The 11810-nt window shown below is 43.7% G+C and overlaps 1 protein-coding gene across 1 annotated transcript; it reads left to right on the forward strand.

The window, feature by feature from the left end:
- The first annotated feature begins 395 nt into the window (after positions 1-395).
- On the forward strand, positions 396-9329 carry LOC118777077 (crk-like protein). The gene is made up of 3 exons (XM_036527796.1): positions 396-1807; positions 2712-3177; positions 7236-9329. The coding sequence occupies exons 1-3, from the start codon at positions 1497-1499 to the stop codon at positions 7368-7370; spliced, it is 912 nt and encodes a 303-aa protein (XP_036383689.1). The 5' UTR covers positions 396-1496; the 3' UTR covers positions 7371-9329.
- Positions 9330-11810: the final 2481 nt, after the last annotated feature.

Genomic DNA, 11810 nt, shown 5'->3' on the forward strand with positions numbered 1-11810 from the left:
CAGAAACGCACCGTTTATGGTGTCATAGCGGTGTGATTGTAAAAGGCAAAAACGTAGTTTAAGGTGATGCTGACCGCGATCGGAACAATACTAAGAGCGGTTTGTAAAAAATGCTTGCGACTTGTAATATGTTAAAGTTTTTTCTGTATCATTTGAAAAAGTTAAAAGCTTTAAACCTACTTTGGAACACGTGCTTAGGACATGGTACTTGCTCGAAACACCCGAATATAATTCGTGATGGTGTAGCTCCACGGGGAGATAACACACACTATTTCCCTTACCAGTGGGACTGCGCCCCGCTTGTTTCAACCCTCTCATTGCAACGCCCGCTCGGCGTCACTCATCTACGTTCTGAGAGACTGGGGAGCACGGACCCGCCCTCTGTCCGCCATTTCTCAGTTTCAGACTTCAGTCTCAAGAGAGGAACTAAATATCAACAAGGCGAAAGGCTCCTAATAGATGTAATGGCTTAAATTCGTCACAGTCTTTTAAAATATTGCACAGATACAGAGACATTCTTGCAAAGGCTTTGTTCTGTTGATACGGACGCAACGGAGACGTACCGCTATCTACAGAAGTCTTTTTAACGAGGACGTGTTGAAGGCCGCCATTTTTGTTAGCTTACTAGCTCGCTAAGTTAGCTGACTAGGTAACTGGGTGGCTAGTTACTCTCAAAACTCCGTAGGAGTAAATAAATGTGTAGCTAGCAAACGTTAGCTTGTAATACGTTTCCCCGACGCAAACCTTTTTTTCTTAGGGTTAGAATAAAACATCAGAATAAGTCATAAGCGACCAGTTTTGATGGCAACTAGCTACCTTGCTAGCAGTATAACTTGGCTAACGATATGGGAGTAGCTTACAAAAGTAGCTAGCTTGTTAGCTAGCTGGCTAACCTTTCTGTGTAGCAAGCTATTGCGTATATGGACTGACAGTACTTGGAGTTATTGTTAGCTATTTAGCCGTTTCCTCGCAACAGAAAACAAGGGAAGCACTGACGTGTAGCTAACTTTACGCCCGGGATTCCCCTGGGTAGCCAGATAGGGAACTAGCAATTTGTATAGTTTTGTAAATCTTTAGTGGCACTGCTAAAGGCTGACTTAACAGCCAGTCAGGTAGCAAACTAGCGAACTATGATACACAGTGGTCTCATGCTTTTTGGAGCTTCATTGTGAAACGTCAGGTTTTGTGTCTAGCTAGCCGGCCAGCTAACCTCTTGGTAGCTAGATTACAGGAGATGAATGTTTGCCTCAAGATATATGCTAGCTGGTTAGCTAGCAAGCCATCTAAGTTAAATTAAATGTTAGGGGTGAGTGTTCACTCTAGTTAACTGGCTGAATCCCGGAATTTAAACCAGCTAGCTCGCTATGCGCCAAATTAGCTGTGTAGCGCAGATATCTTCGTGCCGCTACTACGCTAGCTAGCCAGTTAAGTTTCCTTTTAATTTATTACTCTTCTCCAATTAGTTTGTTTAACGTAGCTGGTCGTATTTGCTAACTATGTCATCCGCACGGTTCGATTCATCAGACCGGTCCAGTTGGTATTTCGGTCCCGTTTCGCGACAGGAGGCACAGAATAGATTGCAGGGACAGAGACATGGTATGTTTTTGGTCCGGGATTCTTCAACATGCCCAGGCGATTATGTGCTGTCCGTGTCAGAAAATTCAAAAGTCTCCCATTATATTATCAATTCGCTGCCTAACAAGAGGTTCAAGATCGGCGATCAAGAGTTCGATCATCTCCCGGCACTGTTGGAATTCTACAAAATCCATTACTTAGACACAACAACACTTATAGAACCAGCTCCAAGGTAAGAGAACAACAATGTCCATGAATATTTGAAATTGATTAACGAATGTAGAGTTCATTTGTTGGTAGTTTTACTTTGGTTATTAACATACGGCATGGTGGTTGAAGTTGGTTGCATGTACAGTAGCTATTTCACTCAGTAGCAATACGGCTGGGTGCATTTAGCAGATTAGTCATATCCTTTATTAAAATGCATCAAACATCGGGTGACGTTAATTGCACTTGCTATTTACCAGCTGAAATTGTGTGCATCGGTATATTGTCGCATAAACATAGATTGACAGATTGCTGTCATTTCATAGTTCCAATCAAACCCCTCCCATACACACACACCTTGTAATGCATCGTTTCACATTAAGCTCACCAAGTACAATGATTAGGAGTGACGGGTTTTCACGTTGCAGATAACATACAGTGTTGTATTGATGACAGTCTTAGTTCACTGAGTTTGTGAGCTAAGTCTGGAAGGATTCATTTTCAGTTCCTGCTCTGTTCCCATTTGTTATTCAGCAGATATCTTAGATCATAAGTGAGCCTGTGACACAGAGAATGTACAGAATTTTGCTTTCAAGCTACACTTGTAAAAATGTATGTCATTCGAATAACTCCTCAGTTGTCTTTCGCATAGATCCACAGTGTTTGAGATAAACAAGGATTTGCTCACACTAGGAGCATACACTGCTCAATGTGTAGCTGTCAGTACAACGACACAACTCTGTTGTATAGACAACAGCTCATGATGTCCTTTCTTTTTCGTGACATAATTTTGAATCATATTTACAACATCCCAAAGCAGAAACAAAACAGTGTGATTAGACGTGATCCTCTGTGCGTGGGAAGTGCCAGCACCGATGCATTGCCTTGTCACTTAAAATGGGGCTTAATGGCTGCTTTCCTGGCTCTAGGTACCCAAACCCAGCAGTCGGCGGCAGCCCGGCGCAATTGATGGGGGGTCCGGAGGAGAACCTAGAATACGTGCGGACTCTGTACGACTTTACGGGCAGCGACGCCGAGGACCTGCCCTTCAAGAAGGGCGAGATCCTGATCATCCTGGACAAGCCGGAGGAGCAGTGGTGGAGCGCCAAGAGCAAGGAGGGCCGCGTGGGCATGATCCCCGTCCCCTACGTGGAGAAGCTGGTGCGGCCCTCGCCCCACCAGAACCAGTTCCAGGGCAACCGCAACTCCAACAGCTACGGCATCCCAGAGCCGGCGCACGCCTACGCCCAACCCCAGACGCCCTCGCCCCTGCCCCCCGGCACGCCCGGCGCCATCATCAACCCCCTGCCCTCCACTCAGAACGGACCTGTAATGGCCAAGGCCATCCAGAAACGAGTGCCGTGCGCCTACGACAAGACTGCCCTGGCACTGGAGGTAGGCCCAATGTCACACGTCTGTGTTCCTGTTCCCATCACTGTGATGTTTTTTTTTTTTCCTACACCTCACTCTTGAATTCAGTTTAAGGCGGAGGCTTTTGATGCTCAGATAAGGTCAGGCTATAGATTGTCTACTCATGTTAAACCATGAAGGTCCTGCCTCTTGGGCAGTAATATGGATTTTGTTGATGGATGGTCTATCGATTTGTGTCGTCGGGTTTCTGTAGAGGAGCAAAGCAGACAGCAGTTAGTGGTGCTGTAGAAGTGGTCAGAAGGCGTTGGACCAAAAACTGACACATCTGTCTTTGTGACACTCTCTTCTTCCTGCATCAGTGTTCTCAAGGGAAGACAAGATATCTGATTGTGATTAAGAAGTTTCAGTTTGCCTCTGACCTCTTTAGTAGTAGTAATAATTTATTTCCGTCCTTATTAACAATTTTACAAAATGAATGCACATATAAATAAATAAATAACAATAAGGCATTAAATTGAAAGGAAAACAAAGAATATTCACAGAAAAGATATATGGAGGACTGTCAGTAAAGTGCTCTCTGAATGATCTGGATGGTTAAAGTTCCCTGAGATTTGATCATTGCTTCGTCATTCAGATAGTGCCCTGAACCCCAGAAAACCATGTCACTATAGTGAAAGAGGTCCTGCTGCAGTTGTTAAGTGCAGAAGAGGCCTCACAGATGATAGATAAACATTTGGTTTCACATACATATGAGTGTTGTTAGTACACAGGATGTGGTATCTCAGTCTTTAATTTGTTTTTTTAACCCTTTTGAAAAAGTGAGCCATTCATGGTTTTGGACTGAATGCTGTTAAATTGAATTGCTGTCTTGGAGAAAGAAAGCATGCAGTGTGTCACACTGGTTTGCTTTGTCCATTAATACTTGAAATGGAATGCAGTCACAATGTACAATGTGGTCTGGCTGTCTTCCGCTGATGGAGATGAAGATTTGACATTTTCAGTCAGGGACTGTCACCGATATTCCAATGCCGGCATTTGAGATTCACAGTTCCACTCAAGGAATTGATGTCTGTTGCGTGATTTTAATTTAGATTAGAGCATTTTGCTTTTGATGTAAAAAATTGTATGTACTAGCCTCATTGGTGAAATGTAAAGGTCCATCTGACACTGGCACTGAGCCTGGGCCAGGGATCTGCCCTCTGGGGAGAGTGGGAGGATTATATATGAAGGCTGAATTATTTAAGCGGTGTTATGGCCTGTTCTGAACATTTTGCAGACAGCTTTGTTTTCAGGGAGTGAAAACGAGGACAGAGGAGTTAAGAGCGGGGCCCTCTGCTAATCCGAAATGTCGATGGAACGCGACGTGCGGCGCGAAATCGCCGGTGGCGCCGCTTCGTGGAAATCTCTGGGCCGTCCCCAAGCCGGCTGCAGAGAGCGGTGTGACGGGCGGGTGGTTCCCCGCCACACAGCAGAGTCACACCCTCTAAGCGGGTCTGACTGAGCAGTGAGCAACGCCAGTGCCCCGTTTGCTGCGTATCCGCGCTGTGCATCTGAAACGCCACGTGAAGAGTGCACCGAATCGATCAGAAAAAAACAGACACCAGTAGTATGTTCTTCTGGTGTTGATGGAAGTCATGGTATTTGGTAAACCCTTAATCGCTATATAACCGGTAACACTGTCTGTTTGAAGCGGTAATATTTGCATTGACTTTTCATTCTAGGATTTACACGCTAAAATCCGTATCAGTTCCAAGAGTAAGTAAGTAGGCATCTCCATTATGCATCAGTAACACAAAATGGAGAGGAGAGGGAGTAAGGTAATAGATTTTCAAACAGCAGGCAACACTTGTTTAGACCAGTGGAAGCCTGTTGCTGCTCGCTGATGTGCAGTGTGCTGCATTCGGAGTGGAATCGTGCACCTGTGCCCAGCCTGTGGGTCTGGCCCTTCCTCGATTGAGAAGTGGTGTTTAGTTGATTTGCATCAAATTGCCATTTCTGCTCTGACTTCTGAGACGAGTCACGCAGCTGCTTACTCAGTTTTAGGGTGACGGGGGGGGGGGGCGACTATTGGTATGGGTGGCGTGTGCTCGGTAGACTGCGGGAGGGAGAGCGACACTAGAGTCTAGACATGCTTAAAGAAAGGAAAAGAGCTAACAGCACTACCCTTCTCTTCCTTGAACCACATTTTCTGTTCCATCCCTTCTACTCTCCTGGTGAGCCTGCAGCACTGCAGTATTTTCAGCGTAGTGCTGTTGATACTCCGTACATAATAGCAGTGACTAATTGGCGTGAATTGTGTGTTAACTGAGTTTTTGACACGGTAAACACAGCTTCTGTTATTGTAAATCTGCCACATAACCCTAAGACTTTCAATGGGATAGCAGTATGTTTCTAGCTGCGATTCGTAACGCTTTCATGTTTTGTGGACAAAGTAGGGAAAAGCAGTTGTCTGGAAGTACCTCCACCTGGCAGCTGAAGGGCCAGGGGGCTGTCCCGGGGATAGGAATACTTGACCATAAATCCAGCCCAGAGAACATGTCATGCTGACAGGCACTCTGACTGGCTCTGCCCTTGCTGGCCCTGCCTCTCCACAAACAATCTACCATTGTGAGCAAATAGTTCAGCGCGGCAGTGCATTCCCGAGCAGCCGCGCCTGCAGTGAATGACGGGGATGGATATAATATAGGCACCGCTGGTCACCCCTGCGTAAGTTCTTAAGCCTCTTCGTGAGATGTAGTGCTCACAAGACCAGACAGTGGAAATCATTTTGCAAACATCTGAATGGCATTGTGTCACATAGCTACTGTGGGGTCTAGCATGAATTGTGCTTAACTAGTAATGAGAGCCACTCCCAGCACTTTTCTGCAGAATGTGTATTACACCTGTATGCTTGCTTCCGAAAGGTAGTAATTGGAATGTATGATTGATAAACTAATGGTTTGCTCACTATTTCTGCTACGGTTGCACAAATCAGATTATTCTGGAGACTATTCTGGCAAATTATGAACATATTTTTGCTGCATAAATGGTGCCATATAAAGCTTGCAGATTTCTGAATGCTTTCTAAAGGCATGTTTTTTTAAAAAGAATAATAACGTAGTCATGCTTTACCTGCTCTGCCAAATCCCTGAGGGGGAGTGCTAACTTGGAATATAGTCAACTGTTTGTGTCATTAAATGTATTTAACCATGTGTCCGGACATCACACGTGCTGCTTGTTTTATCTGTGTTGTTTTATGTTTAAAAATCAGATTTGGCACGACCTCTCTTCAGCTAATTTGTTTCAGGAAGCATACAGTAGATGCTGTGAGCAATTATGCTGAATGAAAGCTGATGTTAGGAAACTACAGGGAGTGCTACTGAAGACAAATAGAAGAAGTGGCCTGGGAAAAAGCTTTGTTATGAAATGAAAATTGACACTGGGGCCAGGATGAACTTGAGCTCTTTAATCACAGCAGTTTAGCAGGAGGGGGAAACCTGAATCGGCTGCTGTATTTTAAACACTCATTTTCATTCTTTGATCATTTAGAAGCTGAACATGGTGTTGAACAAGGGTGATTATCTTGGGTAATGTTGAGATATGGATTAGCAATATCAATAATTAAGGCTTTCTTGGCTTAAATTTGAAGGCTGAAGTCTTCCCACAGCTACATGGCTAGTGCCATTTGGGTCTTTCCCACGGAAGCCATACCATTCACACTTAAATCATCAGAGATTGTAACATTGAGAAGTGTTGAAGGCTCTATTTCAGACATTCTGATGTCCTTGTGTATCTGTATTTTCATGATGTAGTTTCTCCCCCACCCTCACCCAACCCCCCTCACGCATCTCAACATGATTTTGATAGGACAATTTGCCAGTTAGTTGTTAGGCATTTCAGGGGCTTTATTCCAAAAACTCAAATGTCCCTCACTGCTAAAGCAGAAGCTGTGAACCTTGATTCTTTAGAGACTTTTAAAGTGAAGGGTCAGCCAACAGTAAAGCAGAGGATCAGCTGACCTGTTGTGAGTCCATTTTAATTGTAATACGCTGACAGCTGTTGAATTTCTCTCTAAAGTTGTCAACCTTTTGTCTTGTGTCCAGGTGGGTGACATTGTAAAAGTGACGCGGATGAACATCAGCGGCCAGTGGGAAGGGGAGGTGAACGGCCGGAGAGGGCTCTTCCCGTTCACCCACGTCAAAATAATCGACCCCCAGAACCCAGATGAGAACGAATGAGAGAAGCAATGGCTGCCCCGCCCTGCCCCGGCCATCTCCCCCACCCGCCTCTCTGAACGCCGCCTCCATTCGTCCTCCCAGCCTCGCCACCCTCGCTCTCTCTGCATCGCTTCAGTGAACTCCGGGCCCGTGGATTGCCCCAGTTGCTCAGGCGTGCTTGCTGAGTGTTCTCAGCTCTGCCTTCAAACAGCTGTTAACCAACCCTCACCTGGTGACAGGAGTGCCAACATCAGTTCACCCCCCCCACCCCTTCACCCTCTTTTGTTGCGATGTTTTTTTTTTTTTTTTGGGTTAGGACATTTGGCAGCCTGTCACTGCACAGAGGTGAGTTGATTTGCTGTAGCTTCCTTGTGATGCTTAGAATTTCATTTCTTTTACCCTTCACCCCTGCCCTCCCCTTCCAACCTCAAGGTGTTTTAATTTTTTTGTGAGCCAAAATTAACTTAGCCTTGTCGCTGATGAGAAGGGATTAATGTAATGAAAGGACAGACATTGCTGGGGAAGACCAGACCAGGACAAACAAGGAGAGGAGAAGTCTCTTCTTTTTTGTAAAAAACGCATTAAAGCAAGAAAGGTTACTGCCGTCATTTTAGAATAACCCAACTACATGCATTTTAAGTGTGACAGCAATGTCCAAGGTGCAAAAGGATAAACACTTACCAGGAGTAGAGACTGATTGACTTGTGCACGTGGGGGAAGAGGCAGCAGGTGTTTGAGCGAACCTCACTCTGGCCAGATTTTTCAGAAAGAAACTGGCGTTGAGGTCAGCGGGACCCGGAAGTGGACTTCACATGTCTCATTTAAAAAAAAAAAAAAAAAAAGCTTGTGGTCTACAGCCTTTGCAGAGTGTGCCATAAAACCGCTTGAGTTGCAGAGTATGCCAAATGGAAATGAGGTTTGCACGTCAGGACATGGTTGTGGCTGGTATGGCGATGGCCACAGTCTGCGGAACGGGAACTGTAGTAACATTAGCTTTGGCTGGGGTGCCACGAATCACCATCATGCCAGAAAGTCATCGGCGGGGGGAGCCATCGGAGGCCGTCTTATGCTGGCTAATTTGCAGGGGGCGCCCTTCACATTCATTTGGGGAGTTGCACAAATGAAGCCCCCCCCCCCAAATCATGTTTGTACCAGCTTTTCTTTCATAGGGACGATTTGTCACTGTACAAGAAAGTTAGAAACATTTGCATCAATGTGAAGATTTACCACATGAGGAAAACATGAAAGAGAAATTTAAATTAAGTACATGTGTGGCAGGTTTCCCCCCCTTTGGACATTTGAGCTTAATGGATTTCCTGCTTCATAGGCTATCAGTAGATGCTCTCCTTTAAAAAAAAAAAAGTTGACATGCTGCTCTCTATATAGTGCTTTCTCCCCGGTCCAGCTTTTTCTTTGCTAGAATAGCAGTGCTGTACAATAAAGTTGTCCCCATTTCCTATGTCTGTCATTAAATCGGTCAGCTGTTGGGTCACACACATTGAACTTGCCAACTGAAAAGGACATTTCAGAAAAGGGAAAAAATGCCTGCTAGTGGCCTCTGCATGATCTTGTGTTGTTCAAGGTCGAAATGCTGCTTTGTCACCTCTAACGTCTTTCTTTTCTTTTATGCAATTACCGTTTTCCTCTTGAAACATGTTAGTGGGATTGCCATACCTCAATGTGTGTAGTTCCAGTACCTGCACAATCTCTTTTCTAACCCTTCAAATGAAGCAATATCACTTCCTTGTCTCTTAAGTGCTGTATTAATTTGTCTTTTTAAAATCTGGAGGTTGCCCCATACTGTATTCCATTTTGTTGATACTACCAGTGTTACTGTGCTTTTTTGTTTAGGAAGCGTACAGTGTCCTTTTGTTTCATTTTTTAATAAATAAATTGTGCCTTTTATTTTCTTACTCCATTTATGTGTGTAATGCATCACATGGTTAATATAATACCCGTGTTGGTAAGACCCATCATGTACAGTGCAAGTAAATAAAATTACTGTCAACTTATCATGCTGTTTTATTTTGGTTATGGCTTGATTTTTTTAAAACTTGTAAATGAAAGATGTTTTTCCTGTATATTTAATTAGGTCGGGGGGCAATTATGAGAGAGATGATTGTTAAAATAATTACTGCTGTAATAATATAGTATTAATTTTCTTCAGTGCTACTTTCCTGGTTTTGCCCTGAAGGAGCAAGCAATTAGTGATTCTTAATGAGATGCTATAAAAGGAGATTATGAACTGGTGAACTTCTATGAAAAACTTCTCAAGGTCAGTCTAGGTTCTTCCATTTCTGTTAGGATGGATATGTATCACGTAATATGGATAGGGTTATTTTTATGGTGACATACGTGGGCTAGAATACCCGGTATAAGTTGAAATGTTCTCCCCTCGTGTTATTCGAGCTGCATTTTTACCCGGTTAAACATTCAAGGAAAAGAAAATGACAAGGATGGAGAGACACTCGCTGTTCTGACTGTTTATTAACCGAAGTTCGAAGTGAAGAAAGCAGTTGTCGCAACTTCACAGATACTGGCTAAATTCCCTGTTGTCAAACACTCTTTTTTGTTGACCAGTGGACAGTCCTTGTGTTTTGCAGTCTGGTGGCATAGCAACACGCTAGCTTCCTCTCCCCGTATACAAAGTTGTGCAAAAGGTGAAAGTGAAAGTGAAGAGTGATTTAACCATTTTATTAGAAGAAAGCCACAATTTAAAGCCACGATTTAACCATTTTATTAGAAGAAAGCCACAATTTCGTTCGTCTTTCGTGCGTGGACCACACGGCTAACCCTTTTGCGGTCGTGCAGATCAATACTTCCCTGAGTTCTATACACGCTCGATCTTGATAATGATAATGAAAAACCAAAATAGAGGTGGCCCAGGCGCGCCATCTGGTAGACACCCCGCAACATTAAATAAGTAAGGAACTTGCGCGATCGTTGCAGGCATCTCTAGCTTCTAAACGAGGTGTTGCAAGGCTTCCTTATGCTCAGTCGGGTGAGGTCAACGCGTTGACTTTGATATTTGGTGGCAGGCTGCTGACCAACATGTGCTTTAACAGATGGGTGCCCAGATTAAATCTGACGGGAACGTTTGCAGTGTTGCTAGGCTGCCGGGGAAAACCCAATGCTGTATCTTAGGTATATGGTTATTGGATGCCCACCGCTTATCATAATTTAAGCGACGCTTAAGAAAGGAAATGTTCTCTCACGTGATCTCGAAACGGAAAAAGCAGTGAGCACAGTTAACTCACAGAGCTTCCCCTGGACATGACAAAGCCCCTAGAAGAATTATGAATTCATATAAACCACTAATCATCTCCGAGCTGGACGGTAGAACGGGCACAAGATTGAACTGACATTCAGTCAGTACAAACGGTGTCTGTCAGCTGAGTTTAGGTAACTAAATATCAAGCACTTATTGCTTGACAGCAATTATGCTGTCACAAGATTTGAATGTGTCGTGGAGTGAATTTGAAATGATTAAGGTCGAGATAAATCTAGATTAAGTAACAGCAGAGGTGTTCTGTAAATTTCCTTCTGTAAAGTTTTTAGGAACCATTCTTTAACCTTTCGGATTTTATCTGCCCTCTCCTAACTTCAACCATAGTGCCTTTTTTGAAATATTAAAAAGTGAAACTAGGGCAGTGAGCATGCAGCTTTGCTTTGCTTTCCGAATAAAAATCTGAGATAGCTCTACCTTAAATTCGGTTTTTATGAGTTCGTTTACTGTCAGACGTGGCATCTTTCCGCTCCATTTGATTGCATCACGTGATTAAAACATGATAAAAATATGAAAAGCGGAAGAAACCATAAAAAAGATTATGCTCGCTCCAGTACCGCCCGTTGAAATTACTATTACGTGGGGTGGTCAATTCAATAGAAGTTCTACACACTTTCGATGTGTATTCGACCGCGAGAGGGCGGTCTCTCACCCGGCGCTTGATGGATCGGGGGAATTGACAATTTAGTATGAGGCACGACGATTGTTTTCTGGAGAGTGTTCCTTTTTTCTGCAAACAGGTTCGCATTGATAAAACAACAATGACACTATCTTTTTGCTAAAAAGTGGGCTAGACCGGATTGAAGTCTCTATTCAAATGTGCTTGACGTTATGCCGAGGGCCTGTTATATTTGTATCAATTCTAATTTCTCAATTTTTGAAAAGAAGGAGAAGCATTGAACCATGAGAATGAACACGTTTCCTAACACATGATTTTGGTGTTGACCACTGAAGACAGAATATTAATGCTTTTAATTAACAGTAACAGTATGGCTCCATGGGTGTCCTGTAGTATACAGCTGATGACAGATCAAAAACAGATATTTAAAAACATCTTAAATGGAAAAGAGAAGTTTGTCAGTATATCTGCAGATGCCCAGAATCCTTTGATTAGTTAAATTCTGAAAGGTTTTTTAGTGCCTGTGCTTTCACCACGACTTTAAACAGATGGTACA

This window comes from Megalops cyprinoides, chromosome 4 (assembly GCF_013368585.1).
Source record: "Megalops cyprinoides isolate fMegCyp1 chromosome 4, fMegCyp1.pri, whole genome shotgun sequence".
NCBI classification, from domain to species: domain Eukaryota; kingdom Metazoa; phylum Chordata; class Actinopteri; order Elopiformes; family Megalopidae; genus Megalops; species Megalops cyprinoides.